The sequence below is a fragment of the Letharia columbiana genome (genome assembly GCF_014066305.1).
Source record: "Letharia columbiana isolate WasteWater2 chromosome Unknown Sc0000007_s0, whole genome shotgun sequence".
Classification (NCBI taxonomy): domain Eukaryota; kingdom Fungi; phylum Ascomycota; class Lecanoromycetes; order Lecanorales; family Parmeliaceae; genus Letharia; species Letharia columbiana.
Window position 1 is genome coordinate 1038498 of NW_023501043.1, and position 17184 is coordinate 1055681.

The following is a 17184-nucleotide window of genomic DNA, read 5'->3' on the forward strand; positions in this document are numbered from 1 at the left end:
TCATAAACGTCAAACAGGGAAAACTCTCAATTTAGTCCCTCTACGAAAGGACTCCTATGAGCTACACAGAGAAGATTGCTAGCAACGCGAGCAGCCTCCGAGATCATTCCAGCACCGCTTCAATTAGACTTTCAGCATCTTGTGACGCCGACCAGATCTTAGAGATCTTGAGTCCGCCAGACTTCAGCAACTCCTCCCACTGTATCTCGGTCCGCTCCATGCCCGCACATACTGCTATCATGTTGATGTCCAGGAAGGTAGCGTAGATGCTAGACCCACGATCTCGGAGACACCACTCGTTGATGAGAAGCTTCGAGTAGTCCCTCTTCATCGCCGAGGCAGTACGTTGAAGTATCTCTCGACATTGCGTGTCCGGCCAGTCGTGAAGAATATTACGAAGATAATAGGCCCGAGCACCTAAAAGGACCGGTCAGCATGCAGTTGAAAACAGGTCGAGCTCCTTACCTCGGATCAGCTGCGGGGTGAAGAAGTTGTATGCCATGGCCTCTGTGTTCGGGGCCGCAGTGATCTGATTGATCGTGTCCGGAAGATCCTGAAGAATTATTCGTCCGGGAAGATCAGGATACCTTTTCTTGACCTCTTGAATCTCGTGGCCGTAACCGCCGCCAATGTCGACAAACATGACCGCGTTGCCTTCGCCGGAGAACCCCGTCACCAATTCCTGTTCCAAGGGGAAGAACTCCAACCAGCTCTGCCGACCTTGGCGTTGGCTCGTCATGTAGCTATTGAAAACCTCCAGGAACTTGAGGTTCTTGGTCAAGAAGTCGAAAAATGGCTCATCGGTACAAAAAGCCATGTTGAACGCGCAATTTCGACCGTCGAAAGGCTCTTTATGGCCCGTCTTTCTCAAAAACTCCGGAAGATATTGCCATGTCATCCCCACAACGTCAAAGCTATGTCAGCTCGAACGTGGTCGAGCTCTGGCGGGAACGTACCAGAATTTTGAGCCATCTCTCAGAGACGGTTGCGTAAATGTCTCGGAGATCCATGTCGCCCTGAATTCGTTGGTGCGTGTTCGTCTGACTGCCCCGAAAGCAGCGAGAGAGCGAAGGATTCGTGCTGGAATCAAGTCATCAGCTTCTGACCGTCAGAGTAGAAGTAGAAACACATATCAGCGTACCTAGCAATGCAGGATCTGCCTTCGTCACAGACGCCAATTCGTCCAGGCTTTTTGATCCCTTCTGGCCTCCGCTAAGGGCGTTGAAGATTCTCAGGTCGACGGCTACCCGAATCAATGCCGTCTCCAAAGGCTACAAGGGCCTTAGCTTTTCCCTGTCAGGGCCGGGAGGAAGCGGGGACGTAAAAACCTGGTACAAAATCCTTGCTTGCGTTTCTCCAGAAGTCTCAAGGGCAAGATTCAGCCATTGCGCGACCGCGCGGACTTGACGACGTGCGTTGTCGAGAAGGAGTGCCATTGTGAGAGTGAGAATTATTTTGGGTTTCAGGAAAGTTGAGGGTGCTTGGGGTGTAGCCACGGGGCCACTCACTCGATTAGGTTGGTAGCACCGCCCTGGATGATCTGTGCCGAGCTTTCAATTGGACCTTCTCAATCTAGCCCCTGCCGGTGGAGAAAAACCATTATGGTGGTCAATCGAGCACCATATCCACGCTATTCGAGGAGGGTCGGAGGGTGGAAATAGTCTTTCAATCTGGGCCTAACATGAAGGCAGCGTGTGTTTAAATATGTGCCTGCCCATGAAAGTGCTAACCTTGTTCCAAGTATCCCAAAAATGGCCGTTCTTAAAGCTCCCGCAGGTGGCAATCAAAACAGAGCGCCAGGCATTCTCGCACTCACCTGGATTGAATGCTCTAGTTCTCTCATTGTTGTCGCTCTTCGTATGTTTACGCGGGCAGTGATCGTTCGCCACGTAGGGTTGGATGACATATTCATTGTGGTCACTCTGGTGAGCAGTATTTTAATTTCAATGTTCAGGCAATGGCTGATGGGACCAGGTCTTCCCTCTCACATTCTCCGGCATCTGGACATTCTACGCGAGCAAGGGAGGCTGTCGGCATGTATACTATCTGTCTGCAGCTCGCCAAGCTCTGCTCACTAAGATCAACTGGATCTCGCAGCCGTTCTGCATCATGGCGATCGCCACCGGCAAGATATCCGTGGCCTTCCCTATCTTACGGATACTTGGAGTCGTCAGCATCTGGAAACGACGATTTCTCCATTTCATTATCTACAGCGTCTTCCTGTGTGCTACGGCCGACATCATCGTCACATTCACTCAATGCATACCTATAAGGGCTTTGTGGATACCCTCAGTGGCTTCGCACGCGAAATGTTTTTCTCCTACTATTTTGACAATCTTCGCATTGATCGTTTCTAGTAAGTTGATCCAGATACCTGGAATGAATGCTGCTAATAATCATAGGTTATTTTACCGTAGTCGATCTACTCCTAGCGCTTCTACCTCTTATCATCATCAAGGACCTCCAAAGGGAAAGGAAAAGAAAGATGGTATTGAGTACCGTTCTGGGCTTGGGGGTATTGTACGTCTACCCACAAACCTGTTCGAAGGGACATCCCTAAGTCATGAGTCGCAGTGCCGCTGTTTGTGCTGCCATCAAAATAACAAAGCTTGTTAGAGAAAGCTTCCGCAGTGATTTTACCTGTAAATATGTGAGATCAATATCAACGTTGAGGTGCTGACATCAAAAAGGGGCAACGGTTGATTTGCTGGTGTGGAATGTGTGAGTCGACACATTTGAATTGTATGATATCACCTGACGAAAGACGAATAGAAACGAGATCAACGTTATCATCGTCGCTGCCTGTATACCCACACTTCAGCCGCTATTATCCGGCGCCGGGTTGACAAGGCGCACAAAAGGGTATCGACGATCTGGGTCCACCGAGGACCGTATCGAACTTGGTAATTTGTCAAGGGTTTACGCTGTAAAGCGCAATGGAAATGCAGGGTTCCAAAGACATACTCAGCCAACGAACCAGGGCTCTATTCAGAGGACTATTGACGTGGATGTTCGTCTGGCCCAGGTGTAGATCAGACACGAAGATTATCCTAGGTACAGAAGACGTGCAGTGCAATATCAAAATGCAACACAAAGCGCCGTCTTCCACCATTTTCCGAGTTATCCAATGTATTTTGTAGCTAGCACCCGTCTATTTTACCCTACTACCGTCGTGTCTAGCGCTCTTTATCCTTGCATTCTCTACCGTCGTATCTAGCGTTCTTTATTTTCTGCCCTCGGTCGTGTCTAACGCCGTTTCTACTTTATTAATCCCTCACTACCTCTGTACGCATCTTAGATCTAAGCTCTAGCTCAGTTCTCGGAGCCCGTCATGCATGACGGTTACATTCAGCCCCCAGTGGTGAGGGTTGCCGCTCCCTACGTTACGGAAATAGCTCATTACAGGAATGTACTCGTCTCTGCACGCCATGGAGTAGACTTTGTAGATACCTTGCTGTCAGACATATCCGTATTTGGCAGTGACATTGTATTGGCTTGGTATGGCATTGGGGGAAAAGGTCTCACGAGGCGGTATGTTCACGAGGATCCGTTCTGAATTGCCAATCTTGATGATTCAGACGTCTCGCTATATCCAAAGCTAGAAGATGTTTTCCTCGATAGTACGGTCGTCGTAGTGCGGAACCCAGTACTCGTATCTGACATACCGCTGTTCCGAGATGGCCAACTCTCGATCTGCTTCTGCCTAACAGTGGGACTGTGGGTTAGTGGGTCCATTATGAGGCCATAGCGTTGGTGGTTGTTTGATCAACCGTTCCGTCATTATGCGATATGCGATAGGCGGGAGACAGGTGGTCATGGCGAGTACTATTTGTATGGCCACTGCACCTGTGGTGGGCTCTTCATTCGAATTGTTCTCTTTCAGAGCCATATCATTGTTCTCCCTCCCACCCACACCTATATAGCTATAGCTTCATTTTCACTCCAGGGCATGTCGCTCAGACATGGGAGTTTTTCTAGCGCTGGGGGGCCTTTTTCGGGGCTATTTGCAAAGGTCTTAGCTGCCCCGGTGTTGGATATGCCCAATCATATATCTACATATCTACTTGTGCATGCGTTTTTTTCTGTATGGCCTCACTGTTTGCGAACACTAATCTCGCTCAACCCTTTCCTTCTGAATATCATTGAAATTCTCTTTTCGAAGCGGACTGGAGTTGACAAAGACAGCAGCCTTTCGAACCTATAATATAGTATTTAGTCAGCGATGGGAATTGATTATAAAGCTGATTAGAAATCTTACCTTCGCTAATGTCAACGGGACGCCCGGATTTGCCTTTTTCGGACTTCGTCAGAGTCCACCTCCTCATTCCATGTATTCTGAAATTCCTCGTTCGTAGGAGTAATCCGGATCCCGTCGAACAAATCCTTAACCGCCAGCTGAATGACATGGGCTAGACACTCATGGCGGCATTATACTGGATACCGCATCTTTTCGACCGGATCCTGATTTTGCAGATTGCAATATCTTCGCCGAGATTAATATGAAATGTTCGAAGCCGGCTCCTCGAGCTGCGCTCGTTGGTCTGGAAGGCGTAGGATGGAGATTTGAGCTGCTATATATCTTCAAGTCCGATTCTGGGTCGGACTCCTCGATCCCCTATCTCTTTCCTGTAAGATGCAAACCCTACCAGTGCCTTTACTGCCTCGGTGACACCGACCTACCTTTGGAGGAGCGACTTCCTAACCTTGGCAATAAATACTCGTTGCAGCGGCACTTCGACCGCCGTCCCTTATCATCCCGAATGTGCGGTAGTCACGCTTGACATTGTGATGCTTTTAAAGAATCATGCGGCGACCGTTCACGGAATCTACATGTCTGACAAGAATTAGAATGCCTCGTGGAGTTTTAGGCTGATTGTTGATTTTCCTGGCCTCACGGATTGCTTGTGTATACAAGAGCAACTGTTCTACGATTTTTCTATCTCCATATTTTGACGACTTGAAAAGCTCTAGCACTGGGAGAGCGGGGGGCCCCGCTATGCTTCCCTGGGTTCGTCTCCACAAGGCTACACCCTGAGACAGTGTATTAACTCTTAGTTCTAAATGTATTGAACTTTCTAATATTGTACTTTCTAGTTCTCTATAGTATTTGGACTTGCATATCTTTTAAGTTGTGTAGCCTTCGTGTTTACAGATGTTTTGAGCTTGCTTGCCCTCGAAGTTTATACAACCTTCGAGTTAATACACTGTCTCAGGGTGTGTAGCCTTCCAAAGACGAACCTAGGGAATCAGAGGGTGTCCCTACTCTCCCAGTGCCAGAATCGGAGCTTAAGGAAGGGGGCCAAATTGGAGCTTTGCCGGGTTTTGGGGGGGCTCTTCCAAAAATGGAGCTGGAGGGACGGTCCAAAAATGGAACACAAAAGGGCGAGGAAGACGAGATAAAGGGGATCCAGAAGTGGAGCAGGAAGTTCAGAGATATATTGGTGCTCGTCTATAATATGTTCCCCGCCCGTTCCCTGCTAAGGACGTGTCGTCGAATTAACAGGAAAGGTAGAAAATGCCTTACGCAGCAAAAGCAAAAGCGCAGCAGTTCACCAGAAGGAAACCAAACTTGATGAAAAAGGCAGATCAGCTAGCGCGATTATGTCACGCGGACGTTGCATTGATCATCCGCAGAAATGGAAGGTATTATACTTATCGATCGACTGATCACGAACGGTGGCCTCCCAGCATGACAGAGATCGTACGTATGAATCCGATGTATCGACCTTTGGAAGCCTCGTACCCGTTGCCTGTCAATCTACTGTCCAAAGACTTTGATTACACTATTCGTGAGGTTCCGCATAACTCAAAGGTGGAGGACCTGTCGAATGAGAGGTCTGGTTCAGTCGAGACTTCGGAAGGCACATGAGTGTTAAGGGATCTGATGTCGCACCGCATGTATTTAGCAGTATGGGTAATGCTATACGGTAGAAACGTTGAGGAAGCTGAGATAACAATGCCGATACCTGCTCTCTTGACAGAAGCATTCTCGGAGTAGGCTAGTCGCCAGGAATTATTTTTGACCGACCAGTTGCGCTTAATAATATATTGAAGCTCCTGTAGCACCTTCATGTGGCTATACTGTGGTTGAGTGGGGGAAGAAGCAGTAAAGGGCAGAAGCAGAAAGATGGGAAAAGAGTGGGCATGCATTTGACCCCGAAAAAAGAGGCTCCTATTTTGACCGTCAGTCACATGAAACTTCAAATATATAAATAGTAGGAGGATGAAGCTAGCACTGGCAGAGATAGCCCTATGAAGCGTAGCGAAAGGCAGCATCGCGGAAAGCAGCACCGTAAAAGCCAGTATCGTAGAAGCCAGTAGTAGTAGAAGTGGCCGAAGGCAGGTTCTGCTGGGTGGGAGTATTATCAAGGACGATGGGAAGAAGCAGAAAAGCTTAAACCGCAAGTAGCTGAGGTTGGAAAGAGAACACTCGCTTTCTGAAGACTGCAGCGACTGCAAGTGAAGTTTGCGAGCTTGATAAGTCGATCCAGGCGTAAAGAGCCACATTGAGGAGAATTCTTTTCCGCCTCACCCAATAGTACTATCAACTTTTGAATATTCAAGTCGATAGGAAAGAATTTATTAACCAGTTCTAGCGCAAAGGTCTTTGTCAAACAAAGCTCTACTGCCACTCGTCAGTCCCGAACAGCCTTTCCTTCAACGCCAGTGCTTGTCGATGCATCTCTTCGGCCTCATCGTATTTGCCTTGGCTGCTCAACACCGAGGCCAGATTATTCATACTCGTCAGCGTATCAGGATGCTTCTTCCCCAGCACCCTTTCCTTCAACGCCAGTGCTTGTCGATGCATCTCCTCGGCCTTTTCGTATTTGCCTTGCCTGCTCAACACCTCTGCCAGATTGTTCATGCTCGTCAGCGTATCAGGATGCTCCTTGCCCAGCACCCTTTCCGTTAACGCCAGTGCTTGTCGATGCATCTCCTCGGCCTCATGGTATTTGCGTTGGCTGCTCAATACCGAGGCCAGATTGTTCATGCTCCTAAGCGTAGATGGATGCTTCTTCCCCAGCACCGTTTCCGTCAACGCTAGTGCTTGTCGATGCATCTCCTCGGCCTCATCGTATTTGCCTTGGCTGCTCAACACCGAGGCCAGATTGCTCATGCTCGTCAGCGTAGATGGATGCTCCTTGCCCAGCACCCTTTCCTTCAACGCCAGTGCTTGTCCATGCATCTCCTCGGTCTCATCGTATTTGCCTTGCCTGCTAAACACCGAGGCCAGATTGTTCATGCTCGTCAGCGTAGATGGATGCTCCTTGCCCAGCACCGTTTCCCTCAACGCCAGTGCTTGTCGATGCATCTCCTCGGCCTCATGGTATTTGCGTTGGCTGCTCAATACCGAGGCCAGATTGTTCATGCTCGTCAGCGTATCAGGATGCTCCTTCCCCAGCACCGTTTCCCTCAACGCCAGTGCTTGTCGAAGCATCTCTTCGGCCTCTTCGTATCTGCTTTGCCTGCTCAACATCAAGGCCAGACTGTTCATACTCGTCAGCGTAGATGGATGCTCCTTGCCTAGCATCTTCTCTGTTTTTCTAAAATGAAACACTTGCATCTTGTACGCCTCGGACCATCGTCCTATCCTGGCCAGGAAGCCTTCCATCTCATCGATCATACCGAGTCGACCCGTCGCAAGCTCGTCCAGTGATTCATGCAGGGGAGAAAACATATCAAAGCTAGCCATCACGTGTGGCACCAACCGGAGTTGATGGCTAGGGTCCATCTGATCCTTAGCGATGGCATCCGTCATAAGCTCTAGGGCCAGACTGCTCAGCTGCCGTTGCCCGTCCGCCTCCAACCGATCTTGTCCCCATGCATGTACGAGCTTATGTATCGCATAGCTCTTTTGATCCGGTTTCCACTGAATCAGAGAATAGCTTTGAAGCGTCTCGAACGCCGATTCAAGCTCATATACTGTCCTTTGCTGCCCAGAGAAGAGGAATAACTGCCACGTCTCATTAGACGATGTCATGGCCTCTGATGGTTCCGCAACACGAGTGGGAGCGCTCGCGAGGACACCGGCGCGGTCCCGATCGAAAAGACCCAGAAAGATATCCTCAAAGTTCACAAACGCCAACAGACTCAGCAAGCGGGCCGCGGCTGGATTGTGATTCTCAATCGCCTCGAACGATGCTTCCCATGTGCTCAAAACGCTTTCTCCGTATTGATGTATATGCCGCTTGGCCGGCCGTCGAAGCAGTTCTTTTCGCCGCTGCTGGTACTCGGGGAGATACCTCCTGATATCAGACGACAAGCGAGCCGTCACCGACACATACGAGCCAGCCAGGGTGATCGCCAAGGCCAAATACCCGAGCTCTCTCACGATTCCATCGACTTCTTTTATCACATCCGGCCCTTCCTCCGTCAGCTTCGCGTACCTTTGGAACAGCTCTACCGCCTCCGACGGCTCCATATCCGCCACTTCTACCGCGTCCAGCGTTGTTATCTCCTTAGCTGTCGAGCTCCGCGAGGTGATAACAACATGCACTCCGGGCGTATCAGGCATGAAATATCCCAGGTCGATATAGGATTTGTCTCGATCGTTGTCGATGGTGTCCGCACTGTCCAGAACCACCAGCCATCGCCCCTCACGACCGTGGAACCAGCGCTTAACCGCAGGCACCGCGTCCTCCACCTTCACTACCTCTTGACCCATATATGTCTGCCGACCATAGAGGAGTTGGTAGATTTGGACATAGTCGCGCTCGATCGACTCCTTCGATCCAGCTTCGATCCAGAACACGGCAGCGTAGTCCCGTCGATATTCGCGGATGTAGTTCAGCATCAGCTGCGACTTACCCGCTCCACCGAGCCCCCACAACACCAGGATCCGCACGTCTTCCCTCCTGTCATCCTTGAGGTCGTGTAACTGTTCTTTGATCTTTTGGTGCAATCGCGGTCGCGAGACGAATTTGGGGACTGGTTGGAGGGACGAGCGGGCATAGTGGCCCTCATAGGTGCTCGGAGGGATCTGAGCAGCCGCCGTCGGATCTGAGCACTATCAGCTTGTGTTCTGTCCGTATTGGTGGGTGTCTAACTGATGGTGAGTCCCTGGAAACTACCCTGGAAGATCTGGCTGTTGGAAGCATGGGTATTTCCAGTGTGAACGTGTCCCAGGTTCGACCCTAACTGAAAGCCTTGATTGTTGTGGCCCGCAAAGCTTGTCATGGGATTGGCAGTTGTCAGGCCTGATGCTACGGTCTCAGGTGGCATGTCACCGCGTCTGCACCGACTCCTCGAGGTAGGCAGGATTGAAAGGCGTCGAAGATGTTCGTTGGATGGAGCAGGCTTCGCTTATCCTCAGCCTTGTTTTTTGCTCTCGCTTGTCTTGGCCAATAATCGTATCTACCCCCATTCGCGCCATACCCTTATTTACGCCATCTTAAATCCGATAAATCCGACATAAATAGCTACCACTACCACTCATTCAAATAGCCTACTATCACAGTCTATTATAATAACCAATACTACGATATTATAGTCGCCGTCTATAGATCTATTATAGTAGGTATTCCTACCCTAAATTCAAATGTGACTTACTTAAGTCCAATTAAGAAGAAGACTACTACGCCTCTCACATTAGATCTATTACTAGTCTCAGAAAAGGCCCCACGCAGTGGGTCTGAGTAGGAAACCCTGCCAAGCCTCGTTTTTTTGGTAGTTTGGCTGATATGAGATATTTACCCCTGGGTATATATCAGCATTAGTAAGTTCCGGGGTAGCTTTGCCCCGGAGCGAGCTACCCCGAAGCTACCCCGAAACTATTTTAAAGACTTAATAATCTATAACTTCGATATATTATTACTCGATAACCGAACCATCACTTTTTATAAAAATTTATAAATATATTCTTAATATATATAATAATAATATATTAAATTTTCTAAATTTGAAGTTCGAAGTCTTTAAAGTTATTAAGCTTTTTAATTTTTTTTCTAAAAATCTTAAAATAATTAAATAAATTAAATAAATTAAAAAATAATATTAATAAAACTTTATATATCTTTACTTATATCTATAAATTATTAAATAGTAATTTAAAATTATAAATTATTTAATAGATTATCTAAGATAATAGCTTAGATAAATAAATTTTAAATAAAAATATAAGAAATATTAATGTGTAAAATCTGGCCCAGAGAATTCTATAATAATATTCTTAAATAGACTTATAAATATAACGAGTATTTTAAGATTATTTTTAGAGTTTTGCCGGTGCACGTTAAAAAATAAGAGGGGGGTTAAAAATATAGTTTTTAAAACTCTAATTTAAATCTTCTAAAAATAATTAATTAAGCTATTTTATTAAAAATCGAAAAAAAAAATCTAATTCTACGGTATTTAAATAGTTATTTTATAAAAGACTATTTATTTCTTTATTAGAATTCTTAATAAAAAGTTATATATAAAAGAAACTGTTTATTTTCTATTTCGGTCAATTTTGGTGAGGATCCCATACAAAATAACGGTTAATGTAGCGATTCCAGGGTTTTCTACTCAGACTCTAAGGGAAGGGTATGACGAATTTTCGGCCCGGAAAAAAGGTTTTTCCGACCTATCACTACCACCAACCCTTTCGAATAGAGTCTAAGTACTGAGACTAATCTATTACTACTATTAAACCTCGCTCTATTATAGTAATAATAGTAAGATAAAAGAGATAAAAGAGATAAAAAAGTAATAGAAGAAGAGGTAGAAGAAGAAGAGGTAGAAGAAGAAGAGATAGTAGAAGAAGAGGTAGTAACGGTTTTTTCAAGATATAATAGGCCGATAAAGTCTAAAAAATAGTAATTTAGACTCTTCGATATAGAAGCCTTAATAGTAATAAAGATTAATACTATTATACTAGTTTGCTATATAAATTTAATAAAAGATAGGCATTTTAATATTAGATCGAAATTATCGGATTTAAGATAGCGTAAATAGAGGTATAACGCGAATAGGGGTAGATACGATTAGTGGAAAGCTTGCCGAGTATGATTCTTAGGGTGATCACTCCTAACCCTTCGAGGGCTCTCGGAAGGCTTCTGCCGAAGGGGTTGTTAAAGCAAGCTCGAAGTATAGATAATTTGAGTGATATTTGATGGACTTCGAGCTTGATTTAACAACCCCTTCGGCAGAAGCGCACGGAGAGCTCCGAAGGGTTGAGTGGTCTTACTCTGAGAATTGAGAGACATATTTCCAAGGGGAGACCCCCTAAATCCTCCTTCCCTCCGAGGGCTCTCTGACGCAAGCTCGAGTGTAATCGAACTTTAATCGAAATACTAAGTGTACTCTACGTAGTAATCTTACAATCATTTCTTATTTTCTAAATATATTTATAAGAACTCTACTTAATCTCGTCTATATATGTTATGAGATATCTTAGAAATACCCATAGAGTTACTAGCGTAGGCTTGACACCGCATATATCTACCCTATAGGCTCATAGAACAATTAATATCTTTTATATCATATATATATATGAGTTAAACCATAATAATTTCTTAATAATATAGAATTATTTAAAAGCGTACGATCTAATCTATAAATCTACTAACTCGCTTTTTTATTATTGTTAGGAACAGTCTCCACGGGGGCTCTATAGGGCCTCTGCGGGCAGGTATTTAGGTCCAAATAGAGGTATCTGACTGTTAAGCGCAGACACCCCCGGAACCAGCTTTTTTAGCTGAGTTGCTAACAATCATATACTATTCAGATAATAAAGAAATCGAAGAAAGTAGATTTTAAAAAAGGAGATGTAATATACGTACACTCTCTTTTAATACATATATACTCCCTCTCAAATTCGATTAGCTTTCGCGCGGCCGCTAGTCATATAAGATATAAATCTCGTATATAGTCTTCTAGGAAATATTATCGAGACTCTTAATTGTAGTAAGATAAGCCTTTTTAAACCTCTTCTAATAAAGTTTAAAAGATTAAATATTTTCAAATCGTCGAATAGTAAGGTCTTTAGATTATTCTTCTATGGCGATAGCTAATTAACTAGCTATCCCCTCTCGTTACTACTAGAAATACGTTCATCGAACTCGAATATTTACTATCTACGAGTATTAGCTATCTAGTCTTTCTATAGCTAAAAGATATTAATATATATAAAAGAATAAGATAGGGCTAAACTAGAAAACCTTAAATTTATATATATAGCCAATTATTAATTCGAGGTTATTACGCCTTTTAGCTAGATCGGCTAAGTTATCGCGGGTAAATAAATTAGCGTCCGTAACTATTAAAATCTCTTACTCTACTTTTAACCCTTTAATAACTTTACTATTTTCTATTAAAACAAGTAAAGGCCCATGAATTAAATTTATGGAGTTGGATTTTTCTAAGTCAAATCGAATTTTAGCTCTAGCCCTAAGTCAAATCGAACTCTGATCGCTTGCTATACGTTTTTGACCTACATACAGGCACATATGTGCGGAGAGAGGCGCGCTAAGGCCTAATTAGGAAGGTGTATCGAGTGTGAAGGATTAATCCGTAATAATTGCCCATAACAAATAGAGAAAGATCATATTCTTATTCTAGTGATGATGCTTTATATATGCACTTCGTATATATACACCTTATATATATAGTATTGACGTCGCTATTAAGTAAAAAGCAGTGATATTAAGAATATTTAAGATATTTAGAATATTTGCCAAGTATATCAAGAGATTTAGCGCATGTGTAGGACTTTTAATATTACTCTTCGTACTCTTATCTATATTTAATTAATATATATAAAAGAATAAGATAGAACTAAGCTTGAAAATCTTAAATTTATATGTGTAGCCAATTATCAATTTAGGGTTATTACGCTTTTTGGCTAGATCGGCTGAGTCATCGCGGGTAAATAAATTAGCGTCCGCAACCATCAAAATCTCGCCCTCCCGCGCCTCCCTCATCAAAAAAATAGGTGTACATTATTAACATATAGAATAACTTTTTTGTTTTCTATTAAAATTTTGAGATTTTAATTTTTAATTTTGAAGCGCTGTTTGTGCTTTCCGAATTTTTAAGAATTTTGAAATTTAGTCTTATAATTATTAAAGCGCAAGGAATTCAAATATCGCTCATCAAAGTTCGCTCGACAGTCGGACAGCCCTTATCAGGACCGGTACAGATGTAATATCAATGTAGGTATGTTGAATAAGATAACTAAGGTACCGAACTATGTAGGTGGGAAGGAGGCATGATATGGTAGGGGATGCCTCCGCCAAGGCCCGCTAGCCATAGGGCTGAGGGGTGTGTCAAGGGTACGCTCGTAACAGCCTTAATCAGGTACACATTATTTAATTTTAGAATAACTTTTTTGTTTTCTATTAAAATTTTAAGATTTTTTTTTTAAATTATAGAATAAAATATGGGCTTTCAGATAAAAAAAGAATTATTAAATTTAGTTCTATAATTATTAAAGTGTAAGGAATTCAAATATCGCTCACCAAAGTTCGCTTATCAAAGATCGCTTACCTACTTACTCGATAGCCCTAATTAAGAAAGTAATTATAAATTTAATTCATAGGCCTTTACTCGTATATTAATAAAAGATTTAAAAAAAAAATTATATTAGCGAGTAATTTTAATTTTAATTTAGCGATAGCGAGATATAAGAAGAATTATAAGAATAATAATATAGTAAGTATACCTATAGTAGGATTTTAGATAAGAGGGATGCTAGCCCCAATGCTAATTTTCTAATTGGAAAGCTTGCTTTCTCATTACTCAAGACTGAAATCACAAAATGTTCGACAACCATAAATTTAAGGTTGGCCAATCAGATCCTCGAATTTCACGATTTCGAGTCTAAAACACACCTTATTTCTTCATTTTCGTTCTAAACACGGGTACATCCAAAGAGGAAGCACCATAAGGCTGAACCTCGAACATCAACTTTGTTAATCTATTCTATTTGATTCCTTTAACGTTACGTAATAAATGATAATAAAGTAAATTTATAGAGTTATAGAGTTAATTAAACGCTTTCAAATAAAGTAGCGAAGACGAAATTTGATAAAGTATTCGTAAAGATATACTAAAAACTAAGATTTTTATTCAAATTATCGAGCTTGCGAGAAGATCCCCTCCGGGACCTCGGAGAGGGTTAGGGGGTTTCAGGGTCTCCCAGTATATCAACTATCTCTCTCGATTCTCAGGGATAGATCCTTTAAAATTCCCTTAACCCTTTGACTCTTTAGGGTTGAGCTTCTGTCGAGGGGCTGTCAAAGCAAGCTCGAAATCAATCAAATATCACTAAAATAATCAAATTTCGAGCTTGCTTTGACAGCCCCTCGACAGAAGCTCTCGGAGAGCCCTTAAAGAGCCCCCGAAGGGTCCGAGGGGTTTTAGGGGATTCCCTGAGAATCAAAATTAGGTAAAACCAGTACTCGGCAAGCTTTTCACTACTGGAAGCCCCGCCCCAGCACATATTTTCCCAATGATTACGAAAATAGGGGTAAGGGCGGGGTACGAATACGAACTGATGACCTAAACGCTTGAGCTAGTGGGATCAAGCAATTTTCAAAGCACACCCATTAGCGAGAGCAACAAGCAAGGCTGAGGATAAGCGAAGCCTGCTCCGTCCAACGACCATCTTCGACGCCTTCAACCTGCCTACCTCGATGAGTCAGTGCGGACATGGTGACATGCCACCTGAGACCGTAGCATCAGGCCCGACATGCTCAGCATGACAACTGCCAATCCCATGACAAGCTTTGCGGGCCACAACAATCAAGACTTTCAGTTAGGGTCGAACCTGGGACACGTCCACGTCAGGGTTGGGAGTCAGCCAGGAGGTTCGTCAACCCTTTTCGATACTGCTAGTTATACAGCTGGTGAAGATGCTACAATTGCTAACAGCACGTGGGGATCTAGATCGAACACCTCCGACCTCTCGATTCCACAACAAACACTTCGAGGTGCCCCGCAACCCCAGCTCTGTCTTCACTGGACGAGAAGAAATAGGCAAATGACTACAAAGTCACTGTCTACCGTCCACCACCCTGAACTTGCAGCAACAACAGAAGAGATTTGTCATTTACGGGCTGGGTGGATCAGGCAAGACGCAGGTATGCCTCAAATTTGCGGAAGATTATCGTGAAGAGTAGGTGTTATTTATTATTATATTTCAGGTCTGCACTGACGGTGCTTCAGATTTTGGGGTATATTTTGGATCGATGCGAGCAGTATAGAAAGTTTCGAGCGAGGTTATCTACAGGTTGCCAAGGTCTGCGGTCTAGAACCTCACGTGGATGCTGTCAAACGATGGTTATCGAATATATCCGAGTCATGGGCCCTGATCTTAGATAATGCTGCTCGTCTGGATATCTCTTTCCGGTGGGGAATCGAGGGATCGTCTTGATCACGACTCCCGGATTGCCAGATTCATGCTACCGTCGGGTCATACGAGCTGGGCGCGATGGAACCTGATGAAGCTGTTACCTTGATCCTCAAGACGACCGGTCTCAGTGATCAATTAGACAAGTCGATACGGAAGAGTGCGGAGCGGGTAGTCACGACCCTGGGATATTTGGCGCTAGCGATTGTTCAGGCTGAGGCGGTGATTCGACAAGGTCATTGTAGGATGGAGGAACACTGCACTATTTACTATCAGCGTCGACGCGAACTTCTGAGTCAGAAAGCTGTGCAAGATGGTGAAGATTATCGATACACCGTGTACACGACTTGGGAGGTTTCGCTGAAAATAATTGAGGAGATATCGAGCGAGGCCGGGCAAGACGCTATAGAATTACTCCAGATCTTTAGCTACCTCCACCACGATGGGATTTCTGAAGAGATATTCTACCGAGCATGGAAAACTTTACGGAGCGACCCGCCTTCGGAATGGACGCTCTCACATCAATCGGACATACTACTTGACAAATCAAGTCAGAAATGAAGTGTCTACCCTCTTCGAGCAGCGGTGTCAATTTTGCTATCATTCTCTCTCATCAATCGTAATAAAGATCATTTGATTTCCATTCACCCGCTCGTGCACACATGGACTCGAGACCGGTTGAGTCCCTCGGACGAGGAAACGACCTGGACACAGACGACTTCAACGGTGGCCCTTTCGATACCGTGGACCTTTGAGACCGTAGACTACCGATTCCGAACTCAAGGTTGAGCACCCCATTTCAAATTGCTAATGAAGCCCGTATTTTGACCTAGTTGGAAACCCGAATTGCTTGCACCTGAAAAGTTGACATGAACAGACCCAGAATCAAGTTGCGGAGTGGTCTCTGCTAGCCATTTTCTTGCTGTTGTACAGGCCTGCTGGCTTTGCTCAATAGCCTTCTTCTCGGCTTCTAGAGCCAGTTGGTCCTCCTCGAGTACTCTTTTCTGTCCCTCCCGAACCAGTAGACTGCTATCCCCATCAGGTTGGCTGTGTTGATCATGAGATATGGCGGAGACTTTAACGGCAAGACTTTTGAGGCCTTTAGTAATTTCCTCAATATGCACCTCAAGGTCCGGCTCCGTTTCGCTGATTTTATCGTCAAGCTTCTTTTTTATTCCATCAATGGCTTCGGCGGTCAAGTTAGAAGTAGTTCTAGAACCAAGACATATTAATAAAGATCGGAATGTTTGAATATCAGACCACTCACAGCGTGAAAAGGTCTAGTGCGATTGCAATGGTAGCTTTGTACGATGCGAGCTGGCCCTTGTATCCGTCAATGGTCTTTCCTTTATACTGCATTTTGACCCAATCTCTCGCGCTTCTGCTGCCATCGGCTGAATGCGTGGTACACTGTTGAATGAGCGACCTCAGGTTGAAACAGACCATGCCACACTGATGGAGCGGGTAGCGGATGTCTTCAAACTTCGAGGCATCGCTCGTGACTGTCTTGTGGATAGAGCTGAGAACCGGATCGAGGGCTAGCAATTCGCTCTTCAAGTCTCGGATCGTTTGAGGAGCTTTTTGGATGCTGATCACAAGGTCGTAGACAGCCTTGCTTGTCTCGAATGCGAATGTTGCGATGCCCAGTAAACCGGCTGTGACTCCAATCGCTTCAGCCATTAGGGTTGAGGTTTAGTATTTTCAAGCACTTTTAGATACTTTGGAGAAATTGTAGGGGACTATATATATATAATGTGGTAAAGAAGTGAAAAAGCTTCAGCATAGTTGAACGAAACAGTTCTACTATGTGGGTAGCAAAGGATGTAGAATCTATGGAAGCCTACGGCAGCAGG

General features: G+C 44.6%; 7 protein-coding genes across 7 annotated transcripts; 3 read left to right on the forward strand and 4 right to left on the reverse strand.

The window, feature by feature from the left end:
- Positions 1 to 103: 103 nt before the first annotated feature.
- HO173_003307 (uncharacterized protein) lies at positions 104 to 817 on the reverse strand (the record flags this gene model as incomplete). The annotated part of the gene is made up of 2 exons (XM_037305234.1): positions 104 to 417; positions 466 to 817. 2 exons carry the CDS (start codon positions 815 to 817, stop codon positions 104 to 106), a joined length of 666 nt encoding a protein of 221 aa, XP_037168099.1.
- Positions 818 to 1094: 277 nt separating this feature from the next.
- HO173_003308 (uncharacterized protein) lies at positions 1095 to 1436 on the reverse strand (the record flags this gene model as incomplete). Its single annotated transcript, XM_037305235.1, has 2 exons — positions 1095 to 1271; positions 1329 to 1436. The coding sequence occupies 2 exons, from the start codon at positions 1434 to 1436 to the stop codon at positions 1095 to 1097; spliced, it is 285 nt and encodes a 94-aa protein (XP_037168100.1).
- A 673-nt stretch (positions 1437 to 2109) lies between these two features.
- On the forward strand, positions 2110 to 3031 carry HO173_003309 (uncharacterized protein; the record flags this gene model as incomplete). Its single annotated transcript, XM_037305236.1, has 3 exons — positions 2110 to 2222; positions 2403 to 2520; positions 2822 to 3031. 3 exons carry the CDS (start codon positions 2110 to 2112, stop codon positions 3029 to 3031), a joined length of 441 nt encoding a protein of 146 aa, XP_037168101.1.
- A 3591-nt stretch (positions 3032 to 6622) lies between these two features.
- On the reverse strand, positions 6623 to 9222 carry HO173_003310 (uncharacterized protein; the record flags this gene model as incomplete). The annotated part of the gene is made up of 2 exons (XM_037305237.1): positions 6623 to 9000; positions 9048 to 9222. 2 exons carry the CDS (start codon positions 9220 to 9222, stop codon positions 6623 to 6625), a joined length of 2553 nt encoding a protein of 850 aa, XP_037168102.1.
- A 5449-nt stretch (positions 9223 to 14671) lies between these two features.
- Positions 14672 to 15094, forward strand: HO173_003311 (uncharacterized protein; the record flags this gene model as incomplete). The annotated part of the gene is made up of 1 exon (XM_037305238.1): positions 14672 to 15094. One exon carries the CDS (start codon positions 14672 to 14674, stop codon positions 15092 to 15094), a length of 423 nt encoding a protein of 140 aa, XP_037168103.1.
- A 318-nt stretch (positions 15095 to 15412) lies between these two features.
- On the forward strand, positions 15413 to 15892 carry HO173_003312 (uncharacterized protein; the record flags this gene model as incomplete). Its single annotated transcript, XM_037305239.1, has 1 exon — positions 15413 to 15892. The coding sequence occupies one exon, from the start codon at positions 15413 to 15415 to the stop codon at positions 15890 to 15892; it is 480 nt and encodes a 159-aa protein (XP_037168104.1).
- Positions 15893 to 16110: 218 nt separating this feature from the next.
- Positions 16111 to 17011, reverse strand: HO173_003313 (uncharacterized protein; the record flags this gene model as incomplete). Its single annotated transcript, XM_037305240.1, has 2 exons — positions 16111 to 16543; positions 16599 to 17011. The coding sequence occupies 2 exons, from the start codon at positions 17009 to 17011 to the stop codon at positions 16111 to 16113; spliced, it is 846 nt and encodes a 281-aa protein (XP_037168105.1).
- Positions 17012 to 17184: the final 173 nt, after the last annotated feature.